Source organism: Tinamus guttatus, unplaced genomic scaffold (assembly GCF_059628265.1).
Source record: "Tinamus guttatus ecotype Peru unplaced genomic scaffold, ASM5962826v1 Tinamus_guttatus_pri_ptg000125l, whole genome shotgun sequence".
Lineage (NCBI taxonomy): Eukaryota > Metazoa > Chordata > Aves > Tinamiformes > Tinamidae > Tinamus > Tinamus guttatus.
In genome coordinates, this window is record NW_028288659.1 from 6,267,401 (window position 1) to 6,286,393 (window position 18,993).

Genomic DNA, 18,993 nt, shown 5'->3' on the forward strand with positions numbered 1-18,993 from the left:
CAGGTTTGTGATTGTGGAAGCTCGGGAGCTCCGCGTAGGCGTGCGGCAGCGGATTGCTGTGCTGCTGGTAGTTTTCATTCAGAATTACAGTAGTGCAGTCGGAGACGGATGATTACACCGAAGAAGGAGGTGCAGAGCAGTTATTGGGTATTTAGGTAGTGCCAGATGGAAGATGAGTCTGGTTGCATTTGTCTTAAAAGCCACCTCCTTCGCTGCCTAAAATCTCAAATCCCACCCTAGAAAATATTACAGCATCCATACATGGTAATTTTTTATGATTTTTATTGGATCAAAAATTCTCAGATGCAGCTAGTAGTTTGCCCATTCTGAGAGGGGTGACACTTCATCTTTCACTAAGATACCTCAGGCTCGTTCTCATACCAAATTCATTTTCATTCTTGCTATATGAACCTGTAACATAGGTTATGCAATTAGGAGGAAAGTGTTTGCAGAAATGATGAGGAAAACCTGATAAATGAAATCCGCAATACACGTCAGTCACACCGAGGCTGTTCAAACAAGCACAAACATGTTTTTGTGTACCTTGTTTAAAGAGACAGAATAAAATAATTTATAGGCAAAACAGTCTTTCCTTTCTTGCAGTATTTAAACGTATATAATACTATATATTCCAAAATATGCTAAGGGAGCATTACTGATGTAAAGTGGAGTGCTAAAAAGGCAGTGTTATGCTTAGTGTCGTAGTTATAGCATTACAGTTAACAGGCTCAGACTGCCTGTGAAGTAACTGGGTCTCTCTCTGTGAATGCAATATATAAAATTATGTATTTATAATTAGGAGCATTATGTAATTAGGAGCATTTTTAGGGTGAATGTTTGTGTTTTAGGAAAGGAGTTTGCTTTCAAGTCAAATGCAGTCAGAGTTATATCCTATTTGTTATTATTTAAGTGGAGCTTTGTCTTACAGAGGGTGTTGGTCTTATAGAGGGGCACAGATTGGGCAGCCATCGGTTTAGGAGAGGATTTCAAATACTTTTCCAAGTGTCGCCCTATAATTCCCTTTTTTTTTTTTTTTCCCTTCCCCCTGCACTCTGTTAAACCTTGCTTGGAAGACAAAATTGGTCATTTCCTTGTTAGCCTCTTCTTTCACTGTAGTTTCTGAATGCTTCAGAAATGTTAATGTATCATTAGCAATTCTGAGGAGCTGATGTGTTATCTCTGCTTTTTAAATCAGGAGTGAGGGCAGGGGTTTAAAACACAGATCCAAAAGACCATACTAATTTTGGGGGAGCCAATTCAAGGACTGATTTGCCTACACGAGTTCAGTCTGCATGATTAGAGCATGCTTCCTATTTCAGTGGCATCTCTGCCTCTGGGTTTGAAACTGGGGACCAAAGAAATAAGGAATACGCACTTGGTGATGAGCTGAGCCAAGGTTTAGTGGGAAAGGCTTCCCTAGCATCACACAGGAACAGTGGGGCAAAGTTTAGGATGGAGTACTGTCTTCAAGAGTGATGCACATTTACTGTAATCCAGAGCCTCTTTCTTCCAACTCTACCTTTGAGTTATCTCCAGTAAGCGCTGGTCTCCCTTTCTGATCCCCAAAACAGACACCTTCTGATGGATTCGAAAACAGATCATTTATTTACAGAGGATACACAGAGAAAAAGATCTATCTGCCTGCGCTTTAACAGCATGTCCTAAATTTTCCTTATTATCGCATGAAATAGGATTGTCTATGTATACATGAAAAATGTGCCTGTGTATAAAAATGTGTCTTATGATAGTCACCTGACAAGAATATCTTACTCAAGTCTCCTCTTTCAGTGTAACATCCCATCACATACACTTCTACCTGAGATCAGCTCGTTTTTGCCCAGAGCTGGTCTGGTGTGTCAGCTCAGTTTAATACGCTGGGTGATGTTGCTAACTGTATTAAACGATCCCATTAGCCTGTTTGCAATACAAAAGAGGCTTCTCCATCTTACAGGCCTTATGCACTGTAGCAAAATTCCTGGCAAGCGTAAGGGAAAGAGGTGCTAAGGAGAGCTGGCAGCTCCTTAAAGGAAAGATATTATGTGCTAACTCCTCCAAAAAGAAGGAGAGTTAGGAAGTGCAATGGAAGACCTGTATAGCTCAGTTACGAGCTCTGAATTCCTTGACTCCGAGGAGAAGGTGTTAATACAGAATGGGAAGCAGGTCAGATTTCTAAGGACAAAGATGGCAGAGTAGCACATAAGGACAATAAAATCAGAAGTCTCAAGCCACAAAATCAGGTAAAGGTATCCAGGGGTATAACAGCTGCCAAGGACTCATTCTCTATGTACATTAGTAATTTAAAAAACAAAACCGAACAAAAAGAGGCAAGGAAATGTTGCGTGGTGAAAGTGATTAATGGATGACTGGGAAGGCCAGAGTGTCTTCATTGGTTTGTTTGGGTCTTCCTGAGAGAAGTGAGAGGACTCTGCACTGCCACAGCCTGTCCTGGGCTGTAGGGCAGGTAGGCCAATAGGTCTCCTGCACACAAGTGAATGTTTCTGTACAGCCTGGTATTGGTACAGAGGTGGACTCCCAGCATTAAAAGGTGGCTGGCCTGAAGATGTCCGCACAACACTTGTAATATTGATGGAGAAATGATTTGGAGAGTAGTCAGGGGCAATCCACTGTCCAAGTGAAAGCATAGACCTTGCAGGTTTCTGCAGGTGACTTCTTTTCAAGCATTCAATGGTATTTTTGCTGGTGGTTTAGAGGATAACCTGCAGAGTGCAATAACTGAGTGTGAATAAGGTGCTGCGCTGGGAGTGGTGAGAGATGCTCTTAAAGAAGGAGCTAGAATTCAAAGTAACCTTCATCAATCAGAGAAGTAATCATAAAAAGAATGGTTGCTGTTCAATAAGCATGTGTCCTGTACACCAGTCTTAGGATCTTCACAGGTAAAGGTTGGGAAATAACTTCCTAGGGAGCAGTTATTGAGTCCGAGAGTTGCAGTGAGCCACAAGCAGGATATGAGTCAACATTGTCATGCCGTGGTATGTTGTATTCAGGGACAAATAGAGAGGAACATAGCCTGCAAGATGTGTGGAGAGAAATACTTCCTTGACTGCGGTGCCACATCAAGTTATAGGGACTATGCCTTGGGAAAGATGTCAATCAATAACAGTCCCAGGGGAGAGCAATGGGGTTGAATAACATGACCTGTGAGCACACCTTGAACGAATTGGTGTTAATTGGGGTAGATGATAGTAATATGATCAGTGGCTATAATAGTCTGTGATATATGTGGGTTATTGCAGAAAGGAAGTCTACAGTAGTCCAGCCCTGGAATAGTGTGTCTGGAAAGTAGGGAATTTCCATTTTTGGAGGTCTTTAAAAACATTACGGAAAATGTCAGCTGGCAATAACATGGCTATGCTATGGGGCTCAACATCTGAGGCCTCCTCCAGATGTACAGTCTGGTGTTTTCAGACATGCTTCTTCTTCCGTCTTTCTTTCTCTCTTTACTCTTGGGTGAACATCACTATTTTCTGTAACAGGATTTCTTAGCTGATTGGGGGGAATTAAAAATTGGCAAATCCCTAGAGAAATTTGGGAACAGAACTTCATGAGCAGAGTCTGGACTGGCACTCTGGGGCAGTGCTTCAAACCAGCGATACTGAGGTTGTAGGAGTCCCAAGCCAGAACCTCTTACCTGGGCAAAAACGCTGTGAGGGTGCTCATTACACACAGGGTAAGGACTTGGACTTGCTCTCTAATCAACATATTTTCCAAAGATTTTTAAAATGCATGTAACAGTCTGACGTACCAGCTGTCACCAGAAATCGTGTCCCCCACCGACACCCGCATGCAGTACATTGGCACTCATGCCGCACGGGGAGGGAGTGTTGACAGGTCCTATCACTAGTTACCTTAGAAAGGGAGAAAAGAAGCCAGGGTTCAGCAAGGGAGTACCAGCAATCACAGGGCAACGTCAGAAATCACAGAACCAAAACAGACCAAGAAGGGAGTCACTAGACTGACCCGGGTCTTTTAGAAGAACCGGTCAATGGAGAAATGCAGGCAGCAAAAGAGAAATTTTCTCCTGCCTCATCCATGTTGAAGTTGGTGTGCAGGACTGGTTGTAATCGTCCTTGCCATGGGGCAGCAGTGCAACACTGTTCATGGCTGATCTTTTGGAGATGCAGAGTTCAGAGCACTTCTAGTCATGCATGTGTTAACCCTGAATCACAATTTTTTTTTTTGCCTTAGAAGCCGAACCTGATTTCGAAGCCAATGCTCGACAGCATCCTTTGTCTTCGCGATGATAGATGGAAGTACGTCCGGAGCCTGCTGACCCCAGCCTTTGGCGAGAGCAAACTGAGAGAGGTAAGGTGTAGAAAGTGTTGCTGTCCTATTTACCGGAGGTAATTGTTTCCTTTTGTGTAAGCATCTATTTTATATCGCTCCGCATTAAGGGTACATAAAAAAACCCCTGTTACTCTGTGCCAATTTATTTAGATCCTAATAGCACATGCAAGAAGAGTGTGCCTGCAGCATGGTCCTGGTTGTGGATTATTGTAACTCAGAATAGCTCATGTGAGGATTTGATCCTCCTGCATCTTTCTCTCTGTAAGTCAGCTTGTCCATAAAGGTATCGCAAACTCAGGGAAGAGCCTCCCCCAGCCCCTCACTTTTAGGAGTAAGCTGAAGTACAGGAAAGGTTATTGCTCCCCATTGGCACATAGCTTTTCATTATTTGCAGAGTCAGCAGCTCTCATGTTAACACAGGAACTGCTGTCAGTCTATTTTCATTTCTCCATCTCCTTCCCCCCCCCCGCCTCCTTTTATTCTTTAATCCTTTCATATAATAAAATAAGTCACTGGAACAGAATGTCATTGCCAGATAAATACCTCGAACTGAAAATAAATGTCTCTGGGCTGACCTGCTGCTAATTTCCTACAGAAGTCTCTGCATTTACTTAGCCACAGGAACCCATCACCCTGTAACAAAAGTTCTCGTCCAGTGACACGGTATCTCTTAATTAAATGCAGAATAATGATTGACTGATTGAACTCCTCTTTCAGGGGAGGAAAAAGAAGAACCAAAAAACCCCTCTATGTATTTTATTCAGAAAAGGCAGCGCTCCTCACTGGAGTGCCCAGTCCTCAGTTGTAAAAATTTTCCACTGGGCAGACGCCCGCGTTGTTTTGACATGCCGCTGTCGAAATCCACAGTAACATCTAAATGTGTCTGGCTCTTTTAGCTCTATAGACAGCAGTTGCTTAGCAACACCAGCTGTCACCTCCTTATTATGGTAAATTCTAATTGGCCATAAGCCTGGCAAAGATCGCTGATTAATCAGAGCTGACAATATCATTGGTTATGCGCCTGGGCATTTACTCTGTCACGGGCTTGATCGCGAAATTTTGGAGACGCCAGGACTTTTAAATATGCAAGCGATTGCTTGCTAATAGGGTGGCAGGAGAAGAGACTTTTTTTTTTTTTTTTTTTGCATTTCCTTAGCTAAAATTAATCTGTCTTACTGCAGGTCACCGGTGTAGCATGCAGCTCCAGGTTTCGGCATTTTGCTGCTAAACTAACAAAAAATAAAGCCGCTCTCCCCTCAATTTGCACAGAGCAACCTCTGCCAGCACCAGGCAGGCATCCTTTAGCAAGGAGAGAGGTCAGAGGGTGTTGGGCTTGATGGCAGGGCAGACCCACATTTGCAGTTTACTTAATTAAGCAAGAATTCACCCTGTTGCATTTTTATGCTGCTCGGTGGCGAAGCAGCAGCACGGGAGGAGATTAGTGGTAGGAGGCAAGAGGGAGCGCTGCCTGGTGCCCGGGAGCCAGCTTACATGTGAAAATTGCAATGCTTATTTTTAGCCTGGTAATCAGCTTTTCCTCTGCTGCCTGTCCAAAACTCAGGGGAAGGGGTGGAATTGTTCGTAGGCTCTTAGTTTCCAGGAAATGGTGGCTTTTGCCTCCTTGTCTACCAAAAGAGAGGAAAGGAGGGGGAAGGTCTTGCTGTGAGGCTCAACTTTGTTCCCCTTTCACGTGTCACCAGAAGACAATCCATCCCTGCATTATCTCTTGCTTGCAGGATCCCCACAAGTAACTTTAATCTCTTGCGTCAGCGACCTCGTGCCTATCTGGTGGGTACCTGCTGCGCCTGTGCTTCCCCCTTTCCCGCACACCATGATGCGCCTGTGACCTGTGCTTTTCTGGGAAGCCTCTGCTTAACTGTCTGCAGTGAGTCCACATGAAATTAAGAACCTTCTCTGAGTGGACATGCTCCTCAGCCTCATGCATCATTTTGACCCAAAGAAATGAGCAGTCTTGGGTCTTGAAGTTAATGCAGCTCAGCTTCTCCCTCACATGCAGTTGTTTGGTTTAGAAACTGCATCAACATTTCTCAAAGGAAGTCAATGCTCATTGATTATAATGCCACCTTCTAATTCTTCCATATTTAGTACTCTGTCAGAAACTCTGACAGTAGTATAGAAATGAAAATACTAGGATTTAGGATTGGTCCCTAAGCAAAAGACCCCTTTTCTCCTCCTCAAAGGAAGGGCAAATAAGGTTTTTTTTTGATATGGAATATTTTGTATAAAAGCAAAGATAATTTTTGTTTTATATATATATATTATGTGTGTATATATACATATATATATAGTGTATATTTGTATATATATATAAATACTTGCTAGGCACATTCCTCATTTCCTCTCCTAGCACAGTGGTTCTTTTCCAGGGAGATCTGAGCTTTCAGAAAAGTCTCTCTATCCTTTCTGTTCATCCTGGATGTCCGCCTTGACTTTAGTTCCCTGTGCAAACTCTCCAGCATCACTGGAGAGGCTGCACAAGTCACTGCACAAGTGACTTTTCCTCTTGAACGCTGCAGACTCACAGTCCTCTCTGAACAGAGATGGGTTTAGCTGGGTGCTCTGAAAGATGCCTGCAACAGGGCAGTAAATGTTACAGTTACAGTTGTGCAGTTTCACTGTTGTTTTTGTAGAGTTTTGTATGCTGTGTTCCCCTTTCTCAATTTCCTTTTAATAATGAGTGTGAAAAGGCCAGTAAAGCAGTTCAACTGAAGGAGAGTGTGACTCTGGATAACATTAAACTCAGTTACTACAATGGTGAGCCCAGTATAAAACAAAGGGTTTTTTTTAGGCTTAGTGCTGCAGAGAGATATGTTAGCGTCCCACATGAGATCTGACTGAGGTCGGTAGCAGATCTGATAATACGCTCTCAAGCTGTGTCTTACTTTTTCTGGAAAACATTTTTTCCAGTGAGAGCTCGAAACAGTCTCCCAGCACCATTGCCATAGGATGCTAATAATGAGAAACAGGAAGCAGGAGAACCGTATTTCACCTCCAGCTCTGCCACTGACTTGCTTGTGTATGATTTGGTAGAAGATACTGAAATTCATTGCCTCAACTTTTATTTGTCACATAGGAATATTACCAAATGCATAGTCCAAGGTGTGATTTATGAGGAATTAATGAAATCAAATGCTTAGGGATTCTTAAGTAAAAGATGCAGTACCCAGTGTTCCTGTCATGCCCTTCACAGCTATCGTGTAAAAAGGCAAGCAAATATATTAGTGATCTTGCTGTACTGTTCTTGATTCCCTATTTAGTATTTCTTATTTAGCTTTTCTTCTCTTTCATGTGGTACCTGTGATGATCCTGCAGTTCTGGACCCCTTGTCAGGTTTGATAAATAGCTTTGCTCTCTTTTACAGCCAACACCAGCAGAAAACCTATTGATTTTTATTTATTCTGATGGTGCTGCAATACTCTTGTCATCTCCTATCAGCATGCCCAGGATCCCCACCTCCATTATCAACCATTAAAACAAAGCAGAACACAAAAATTAGAGAAGAGAGTGCAGCATAATGCAGTCACAAGTCTTAAAAAACTTGTGAAATGGAATTTATGTTGAGGCATTCGCTTTTGTGACAAGAGAGGCACAAAGCAGAACTTGTGATAACGTCACAGAAAACTGCAAGAAACTCCTCTAGTGTTGTCTTGGACACAGATATTCCAGATTCCACCAGGATGTGGGAGCTGATGGTGCAACTGTTGAGGTTTCCTTGACTTGCTCGGTCTTCTCTCGGACATACGTCAAAGGCATTTTGGAAGGTGCTCTAGAAATTGCTGCTGTTATTTAGCAAAGTGGACACACTGACCTGAGACAAGGCAAATCTCTAACGTAAAAGCAGATGTCTGAAACGTGCATGTCCTTGAGCCACAGGCCTGTGTCTGGCTGAGTTGCTCACTCTGATAAGCTATGAGTAGCGAGAGGAGGGAGACGGGTCCTCCCACGATCAACCTTTTGCTCTCTTGCTCTCTGCTTCTTTCCTGCTTTCAATCAAGGACTTGAAATTTGGTACAAAAGTGGTTCTCGTGCTGGGGACATATCTTTTTTTTTTCCCTTCTTCCTCTGTGTTTTGGAGACTATACTGTGACAAACATGCAGGTAGCAACAGGAATTGGCAGTAACTGGGAGAGTTGGCTTGGACTTGGAAGGCTGTGGGGCAGAGGGACCAGAGATGTGCAAGGTGTGAGAGGTGTTGCCGGATACCTTCCCCTTGTCTAACCTTTCTAAAGAAGGGGAATATTTCCGTATGCAGCAAGACAGGAGTTGGCAACAGATCAATCCATTTTAACCTGTGTTCACCTATCCTTGTCCCAGTAAGGGAGGGGTCATCTCTTCCACTCTCATAAGTCTCCATGGGTGGGGGAGAGTATGAACAGCGGGATGTGTCTGTGGAATAAGAGAGAGGTGACACCAGCACTCAGGCCAGCCTGCAGAGGACCTCTCCTTGTTCCTTTGACATGGGCATCATTTAGCTAAGATCCTTCCTGTTTCTGATCACAGCTCTCTGGAGTAGTCAGGTTACAGGAAAGAAGGAGGAGGAAGAAGCTGAAAAACTCCAGTTAGGAAAGTGGATAGGGAGAGATTATTTGTCAACGGAAGTTTAGGGAAAGTGACAATTCTTTTTTTTTCATTTTTTTTCTTTTTTACTTTTTTATTAGTGCTAGGGCACAGAGCTACATCTCCATAAATACCTTGGCTGTATGTTGAGAACTGCTTTTAATGTGACCTTTTGTGTGAGGGATTGTGAATTTCTGCTTCATCGTTGGGGCATTAATTATAAAGGAAATAATAGTAAATAGTGAGGACTGCTGCTAACTACAGCAATGTGACTCTGGATGCCTGTGAACAGTGCAAACATCCCCATGCACTGTGCATACACAGAATCAGAAACTAATTGTTGTTATATGCCAAATAGCATATTGGCAGGATTTATGCAGCAAAGCCCCTGGCATCAAGAAAACCCTAACCCCAAATGCTCCTCTTTGGCAGAAAGAATGAAACTTGGACTCTAGGCTACTCTTGCTATTAGATAACTGGCAGATCAAATATTTACGAGAACCATATTGTTTAGATTTTTCTTCATTCTGTTACTCTCAGCCAATGTGAACACAGAGCAGCTGGGATGTGTTTACCCACCAAGAACTGCATCTCAGGCAGGTTATGCAGCCTGTATGTTCTGTCTGGCAAATGGTAAACGTATAGGAAGTTGGTGACAGCCAAGGCAATGCAGATCAGTGTGTCTATTGCTGTGCTGGTTTTCAAAGTTTCAAAGTGTAGTTCTCTTCTCCCAATACTACTTTATTTTTCTCAACAAATGAGCAAAGATTTTAAAGCATTGAGGGAGTCAAGAATGTTTCAGCCTGTGGTCTTTGTAGTTAACAATCTTGGAGTAATTTATGTTACCCAGGGGAAAAAAAAATAAAACCCCAACTCAAGCCAGGATTCCTAAGCAGATATTCCCTGTAGTTTTCATATGCAAATAATTGTCTCATTGATATGACTCTGTTCTGTAATGCTAGCAATAAATCAAATCCATGTGCCCCCCTCCCTATTTTCCTGGTTAGATTTGCTAATAAAAATACCTTATTGCTAGGAATGAACTGCAACAGTGTTTTGAAAGGCTGGAATGTGGAAAGTTCAGAGGTGCTGTGAGATGCTCTGGCCAGCATGCATGCCCCTGCATCCCTGCCAGCTGTTGGGAAGCAGTAACGACCAGCTGGGGTGGTTTCAGGTCTGGTGAGGTGGTGAAGAATAAAAGAGAAAGTGAGGCAATAAAGGGAAAATCTGAAATGATCGCCATCTGTTTAGATAACATCATACCTGTTAAAATATGGATTTTCATTTTGTTCTTCTTGACTGCTTCAGTTCATTGGAAGAGCTGGACCCAGAGATTACAAAGCATTTCACCCTGGTTCAGTCTGTAGAGCAGAGACGTGTTAATTTTGTTGAACTATTTGAGAAGAAGCTCTCTGCAGGGGCTCTCCTTTAGAAAGCCAAAAAGGGAAGAAAACCACCGCATGCCATGGCGTGCACCTCCCGTACACACACCAGCTACTTTTACAGAATACTAATCTGGCCTCAAAACTGTCTTGTGAAAATCCTAGAGCGAAGCTCAAATCAATGTGGCTTTGAATTGAAGTGGGCGCCCCCTGCTCTGTCCCGCATAGGAATGGCTCCTCGCGGGACACGTTCTTGACTCTGGCTCCCACCTTTGGGCAGCATGTTGGCTGCTCCTCCGGTGCCCCTTTGACTGTGCATCGCCTTGCCCATGTGTTGGGATGGCAGCGTGCCTGCGCACAAAGTGTTATGCCAGCTTCGCAGGGGTAGGAGTGCCAAGCAAAATGGACTTGGCCGGGCAGCCCCCGTAGCTCTCCTGGTGTGCTGAGAGGACGCGGCGAGTGTTTTTGGTTAACAAGACTGTCGGAGCAGTAGCACGAGTCTGTTGGCCCCTCTCGTGTTTGTGGATGTCCGTTTGCCGAAGGAGATTGCTCAGGAAAGAAAGGCAGGTTTCTGCACGTCCCTGTGATGGTTGGCATAGCCGTTGAGGAAAGACTGTGGTATCAAACTGTAGGTTATGTGGATCGCTCAGCAGTTTGCAGGAAAAGAGCCATAGGGAACACCGTAGCTCAAAGCAACAGCCAGCCCATCCTCTGCCCTGCACCAGAAGGTGCAGTCAAGGCAAGTGTTCTGATGCCCTGTCATATGGAAAGAGCTATGGAGAGAGACTTTAAGGAGGTCTCCATTGTCAGCTAGGCCTTGGTTTGAGGGAAGTGCAGAAGAGGAGATGATGTCGCTGTTAGCTGCAGCCTGGCTGTGGCTTGAGCTGCCTGACCATCATGTGTCAGTGACTGGGAAGAACCATCAGCTGAATAAATTAGTGTGAATGTCCACATAAGGGCAGCTATCACTCCAGGCAGCCTTTCCTCAGGCACAAATAGCGCTGTTCCCTGGCATGCTGTAGTGATATTCCTAGTGCTTTTCCTAATGTACGTCTCAAATCCCTCCAAATGAGGTGCAGCAGGATGGCAAAAATGGGTCTCTGGTGCTGGTAACTTTACAGTATTTTGAGACTATTTTACCCCTACCCTGGATGGCATATCGCCTAAATGTAAGGTACAGTAAATGTGGATCCTGATAAATCATCTCCTGGAGTAGGGAATGATTAAAAAGACAGGGAAATGTCTTCTCTTGACATCTTGCCACAAGCAGGCAAGAACCAAAGTTTAGCTAAGCAACTAGGTGCAGTAGCCTGCTGGAGAACTGGCATCCCTATAATGAGACATGAGAGCTAAGCTGCTTGGGCTTGCTTGCTTATAGCAGACAGGTCCAACCTTTCGTCATAACCTGCACAAAAGGGCCTGACTGCACCTACGGAGGATCCCGAAAGCTGGGACTCATCTACTATATAGAACTAATCTAGAAGAATTTATTTTAAATATTTTAACAATTCAGTGTGTGTTCCTTTCTAGATGATGCCACTAATAAACCAGGCCTGTGATGTTCTGCTGAATAACTTGAAAGTCTATGCAGATTCTGGCAAAGCTTTTGATATCCAGAGGTATGTTTCACATATGAGAAGTCAGTAGCAACTTAAAAAAATGTAAATGGCAGCAGTTATTCTAAATATACAATTACTTCATAAAATGACTTCTTTTTTTTTGTAAGTGGAGATTATAGTTTAATAGAGGATATGTCTGATAGATGCCTTTTCTTCCTGGGGGTAGCCATTGCATACTTGAAAAGTAATTTTGGGAAAGCATCTAATGTATTTTGGGCTGTTGTTTAATGAAGTATTAGCAGCTGGAAGCAGAAAGGAAAACGGCATCAGTCCATGTCCAGGCTGCTCTCTACATTCTGCCAATAGTGTACAAATATAGGAATTGATCTAGTATCAAATCACCCTTTTGCTTTTTGTATGAGGCTTTTTGAGAACTTAATCATTCTTACCACATTCCTCATAACCTCTAATGGCACTTTCGCCTTTTGTGAAACAATGAGATTGATGCTCCAGATGAGGAGGCACTATTGATTTATAAAATGACACTTTAATATTTTCCATACTATCCTTTCTCTCATTTGTTATGCATTTAATATCCTGTTATCATTTTTGTTGCCCTTACAGCAGAGGTCTTCACTGAGCTCAACTCTGTACTGTCTAATGCCTTCTCTGAGCAGATGCACTTTTAGGATCTTGTTAGATGCATGAATAGTTCAGGTGCATTCTTTTGTAATACATGTTAACTTAAATACTCAGATTGCTATGTTGCTTAGGGCCCTTTGAAGTTCCTCATGTTTTTTCCCAAACTGGAATGACCCAGGTAATTTTGTTTCATCTAAAGAAACAGATATTTATCCACAATTAAATCACCTCTTTTCCAATATGTGCATGTACATGTGTGCAAGTTTGTGCACAAAGACCTCTCTATATTAAACACGTGAAGAGATGAAAATTGGCCTTTTATATCCTTCTGAGTTTTCCCTTTTTCCCTTTGTCCTTTTTCTCTGGAAAAAAGACTTTCTCTCTGGAGAAGACTTTTTGAAAGTCTGGATAAATGACTTTGATCATCTCATACTATGATCTTCCAGTTATTTTATTGTGCTGCCATTTCAACAAGCTTAACATATGTAAATTTTATGCTTACTGTAGTTTCCCAGAATTACCCTGAGAGTTATTTTTTGGACACAAATACTCTGACTGCAATGTCTAGTCTTCTTTGTCTGGTTGTCTTTAACAGTTACTTATTTTTGCCAACAACTCCACAACTTATTTTTTTATTTATTTTTTTTCCCAAAAACTCTTGGAGGTTAAAGATTCAGGGCTTATAAAATTACCATTTTATTGCGGTGTTTGCTCTTTTAGCATGTAAGTCTCCAATAATACTTTTTTATTTCGTGCAAGAGCTGAAAACCCAAAGAAGATTTTACTCTTTCAGTGTTGTCCGTATCTTACAGGTCTGCTTTGGTAGTCGGCAGAATGACTGTGGATCAAAGAATGACGGAAAAATGTTGATTCTTGATGAACCCAGACAATATATGAGTCTGAGGCCTGTCATTCTGTCATACTTAGGTTAAAATACTAGAGAATTTGGTATTATCCTTTCATAAATAAGCATGGAAAAACAGTCATTGAAGCCTTGATCACAGATCAGAACCACCAAATTTCAAAGACATTTCAAATTCTCAATCCATTCTTACAAAACTAAATATAGTTGCTAATGTGTAGTAGAAAGGAAGAGCATGAGGTGACTGGATAGATGCTCATCTTCATGAGGAGTGCATTCAGTCACTTTGGAATTTTCTAAGTCGTGATCCACAGAACATTTGTAGTTACCAAAGTATTTGCTGCTGATTTGCAAGATAGGGATTTCAAGTGGTGTCAGTTCCTCTTGCTTCTGACCAGGATTTTACATTACAAAGAAGACAAGCACACTAAGCCTGTCCGTAATAGGCAATTTTATGTAAAGAAGTCCTGTCAATGAGAATTTAGACTGGAGATGTGGAGATGTGGTTTCTGCGCTTTGAAATGAAAGGGGAATGATCTGTTTATTAAGATGCATGCTAAGAAAATGCTTATGGATTTCTGACCTGGTGCATTTGATTTCTAGATGATAATCTTCTTTATATATTTTTTTATATTTTTCAGTTAGAATTCTAAAACTAGAAGAAAAAGAGGTTTTTATTATTAAGCACCATCATTTTTCAGAATGGCAGAAACAGCTCTTGTTGACAAAGCTCAAATCTAAAAGAAAAAAAAATTAGAAGCAAAGATTAGCACTGTTATATGGTGGCCATAAAGCAAGGTATTCCTGGCTATGCAAGTTGATGAGTTATCATTCTTCACTCAATGCAGGTGTTACAAGTGCTTTACCTTGGATGTTGTCGGTAGCGTGGCTTTTGGTGCTCAAGTGGACTCTCAGAAGAATCCTGATGATCCCTTTGTTAAGAACTGCAGAACGTTCTTTGAAATGTCTTTGTTTAAGCCTCTCCTAATTCTAATCCGTAAGTACAGCCTGCCTTTGCTACTTATTTATAGTAGCTTTCTAAAAGCCGTTCTCAAGTTGCAAATCATCCTCAAGCAGGAGCAGGAAGGTGCATTGCAGACTTTATTTCGGAGGTTCCTAGAATGTAACCAACAGGCCAAATATACCCTCCGGATTTCCACGATAAACTCTGCAGCTCCTGACACCTTTAACACAATTTCCTGTGGAAACGATGATGAGTTCCAGGAGGCAATGCTTCAACTTGAGCTGGGTGCAAGGTTTTGGGGACCTGTAATCTCTGTGGACTCTAGATTTATGTATTAAAACTGAGTAAATGCAATCTTATTCATGTTTTGTACATTAGGCACAACCCTTGGGAGCCTGAGTGCAAGGTTTTTGTGCCCTTGGCTAACTTGGTAGAGATAGAAATCCCACCCAAAAACAAGAGAGGGCTAATAACTCAAAGAGAAGTGGAGGAGCATAAGCACATAGCGTAAGCCCTCCAAATTCTTATTTAAATAGCAGCAGCAGTTGCCTGGCTGATGCCTTAAAGGATGAAGATGGTAAGTGCCAGCACAGGCTGTCAGTAAGAGAATGCATTTATTTTCAGGTGGAGAGACAGGGGATGCAAGAGTGGGATACACAGACATGTAGTTACAGGTCGCGGATCCCACTCCAGTCACTCCCAAGGCTCTGTGCTGGTGAGGGCAATTAGGAAGCATGGCTGGGGAAACTGCAGCAGAAGCAGAGTTCAGGCGCTTTTAACATGTTGTTATCTAGACCGGCTCACAGGTGGTGAAGTGGCAAAGTTCCTGTGCCCATCTGATCCTGCTGGTGCTGCAGATTGCACCTGTGCTAGCAGCACACAAACTGCGTCCTTCTGGAGCCGTGTATCCAAAATGTCCTGGGGTTAATGTCTAACCTGATTGCAAAGTGAGATTTGTCACTAGCTTCTGAAATTTCCTTTTCATATGAGTAGATAAGTCCTTTCCTAAAGAGAAATTCTGAAGAGTTCGGGGTCGGGTTGTCTGAAAGTTGTTGATCCAATTCTGCTGGTACATTACATAGCCTGATTTTCAATACTGGGTTGCCCTGTTGGCAGTACAGGGGTCTTCTGGTGGCAGAATTGTTAAACTGTTTATGAGCTACCTATGGCTTATTAAGATGCAAGATTTCAATCAGGTTTTTAGCCCTCAACTTTAAATGCAACAAATTGGTAACCAACCCTTACGTAATATCCCACCTCAAGAGTCTTTTCTTTGGCCTGACTAGAGAAGCAAAATAAAATAGTAAATCAATATCCTGATATTGAAATGCTGTAAACAGGAATCAGATGACCATTACCAGTGTCATGAAACAATGCCATAACCTGCTGGGCTGGGTCAGGATTTTTTCTCCCCTTTATATGTAATTATTTGAGTAGGCAGGGAAAAAATCTTCCACTTTTTGTAGTAGCTTGTTTGTTGTGGCATCAAATAGTAAACTGAAATTCTGTACCATTTTGGAAGGGTTGCATGTCAGTGCAATGCTTGCAAGGCATGTGTCCTACAGGGAAATCCCAGCCAAAAGGATTTTCTTAAAGTCCTTTACCAGCCTATATGGGAGGGAGAAAAAGGGAGAGAAAGAGGAAAACTAGGTTTAATAACAATAATGCATCCCTCTTGATAAATGTTATGTTATTAATGAAAGGAGGGGGATATTATATGCTTTTACACCCTGCTTCAATGTTTTCTACTTTAAAATCTCTTATAGTTTCTTTCCCATTTATAATGATCCCATTGCTCCGCATTCTGCCAAACAAGAAACAAAAGGAACTGAATGGATTTTTTATACAAATCATAAAGGATGCAATTGTCTTCAGAGACCAGCAAGATGCAGCTGAGGTAAGGACATTTCTGTGATAAATATAAGGATATGCAACAGTTTTGAGGAAAGACTGGAAGTGGCATGAGCTTCAGTTGAAAAAGCAAAATCAGTCTGTCTAAACATCCAAAGCAATTTATATTTTATTCATTTTTACCTCTGTCAACCATGTTTGGCATTGATGCGGAACTGTTAACATATTACAAGAAAGACTGCTTCTCTTTGTACTTCTGTTCAAATAAAGATACATAAATGTCACATTTCATAACTTTCCAACCTGGTTTCTAGACCCAGAAGGAAAAATTCATCTTGCAGAATTTTTTTCTCATCTTAAAGTGTATTTTCTACATAAGTTTTCTTTAATGGCAAGAGAGAGGGAAGCCCCCATAGAATGATTTGTCCCAGTCATTAATTAGGAGCTCGTAGGTTTCATGTTGTCCTATGACAGTTAGGACTTCTTTTTGGAAATGAAAAGAGAGAACCTGAATCTCTGGTTAAAAACAGCTGCATAGTATTGAGATGGCTAAAGATAAAAGAAGTGAATTCCACCCAAAGCGCGCAATACATCATGTGCGTGTTAGTAGCAAATCAAGAAATGTTACCCATTTGCTTTTCCTTCTCTTGGATATAAGACTGTCCTAATATGAGTCCTAATCTGTTACTTAATTTTAGTTGTTGCTGTTCTATGAAATACCTGAGGATATCGGCATTTTTTATGAAGTTGTCTGTATTTTTGGCATATGGAGCATTTGGAACATAGGTGTGCACGTCAGTCCTGTGATATAAAAAGCTCCTTAGGCCTACTTTTGCTTTTGGACTTATTTTTTTTTCTGCAGACTGTACATACTAGTCCTAAAAATAAGTTTGCCACTTAATTAAGGATGTGTAGCCAGAAACAAAGCATATCAACTCAAATTCAATTTTAAAGGTAGCTAGCACCTGCTTTGCAGACAATTTGACATGAAATATGCCATAACATGCAAAATAAGCAGCTGTCAATATTGAAATGCAGGAGCTGTTCCTTACCACTGTGAAATGAACAGCCATTTCAACGGTGTAACTGCAGAGGTGAGAACGGATCCTCCCAACACAGCTTTTTCTCACAGCTTAGCCCCACAGCTCCCACCTTTTAGGAAGAAAACGGATTTTAGTTTACCCTATGTTATATCTACAGCACATTTAGAAACCAAATCGATTTTTTAAAAGATACTGTTCCTCTTTTTTTTTACATGTTTTACCCTTTTTTCTTTGACACTCTCTCTGTAGTTCAATCTCACTTCTGTATTTGTTGTGCTTTATCTCTCCGTGCTTTCTGTCTTTCTTCCAACCCATCTTTATGCATCTTTACTGCAAGCTTTTAGCTCTTTTTCTGCCTTCTTTACATCCAGGCATTTATAAGCACTGATGATTGGCCATGTGAAATTCCTGAATCAGAAACAGGGTTCCTGGCCCAGGTCAAATACTGAAAAAGTATTTGCTAACAGAAGCAGTGTATCTAAGTTGCTTGCAGACACCTCATTTCTAGCGCACAGATTCAGTGTGAACTTTTAATTGCATCCTGATGTGATTTAATGTATGGAGAGGTTCAGTTCAAGATTTATGCTGAATAGGTCTGCATCGAAAGTGTATTTGCTCCGCGTGTTAGTTTTAAAAGAACGAAAGGATCAGTCTAATGTCGATTCATGGTAGTTGTACCAATCTTTTTTGTATGGCAGTAGCACCAGCATATTGGTCATGGCCTAAATCCTTTACTATACTAGGTGGACACTCCTGCTAGCTGCAGTCTTAACACAAGGGACATATGGCTGGGGAAAACATAAAGAAATTGTGCTGACGGGAGCTCTGTGAGGGACTCCGGCTCCAGCTTTGAGTAGGTGACAGAGCAGAGATTTCGGCTTCTGTGGGTGCAAGGCTGGGAGGTGCTCGAAGAGATAACACGGAGCAGGAGCTCCCCAGTGTCAGGGCACTGTGGAGAAGAGTACAAGGTCCATGTTTGCCTACCTCCGTATGCACAGGTCGTGGCTGGCTGCGGTCCCATCTGCTCCTGGACTTTTGCCTAGGTTGCAAAATTGTTGTATGGGAACTAGTTCAAATATAGGGAGTTAGGCACTTAGGACCAGATTTTGAAGGGCGTATTATGTCCCTTTGTGGTTCAGGATCATTAGCAAGGCTTTCAAAAGTGATTGGGAAGTGTTGAGCTGCCATTTTTTCCCTCCTCGCTGCCTGTCTCATTAGCCACACTCAGAATTTTGACTATGTAATGGCAGCGGCAAGCAGGTTTTGTCACAAGCATAGGCAATTTACTAATTTGCCAGGAATGAAGAAAACTGTATGTGAAATGGAACAAAATGAAACGGATCAGAATGCAGCATCTGTTGAATTTAATGCAGAATGGTATTCGTAGGGACTGGGTGTCCTGGATAGCTTTGTGGTTGAAGAAAAGTGATGTCCTGTGCTCTAGGTCTAGTATGATGAAATGTATCCACTGAAGTCAGTGGGAACTTCCGCACATTTTAGCAAGGCCAAGATATAACCAGTAGTTACTGGATCTCTGTGCTAGTAATGGGAGCCATGAACAAGGTCCTTTAGCCTCCCTGTGCTGCATGAGGCCAACAGGTACCCCTTGGATTGCCACGTTCCTAGATGTTGCATTATGTGCATCTTTTACTCTTTGCTGGTGTTTTCACCATTACTTATTATCTGGGAAAAACAAAGAAAAAACATCTGAACAAACTGTAAAACATTGAGAAACCCCATGAAAGTGATTCAGCTGGAGCTCATCTTTCTCTCATCTGCAACTAATGCACACAAAAAATAAAGAAAG

General features: G+C 41.9%; 1 protein-coding gene across 1 annotated transcript in view; it reads left to right on the forward strand.

Moving 5' to 3' along the window:
• Positions 1 to 18,993, forward strand: part of TBXAS1 (thromboxane A synthase 1) — a 209,737-nt gene that overhangs the window by 112,643 nt on the left and 78,101 nt on the right. The window contains exons 5-8 of the mRNA XM_088521625.1: positions 4,207 to 4,323; positions 11,796 to 11,884; positions 14,177 to 14,325; positions 16,059 to 16,189. Coding sequence (XP_088377751.1) covers positions 4,207 to 4,323; positions 11,796 to 11,884; positions 14,177 to 14,325; positions 16,059 to 16,189 — 486 coding nt within the window. The remainder of the gene's footprint in view (positions 1 to 4,206; positions 4,324 to 11,795; positions 11,885 to 14,176; positions 14,326 to 16,058; positions 16,190 to 18,993) is intronic.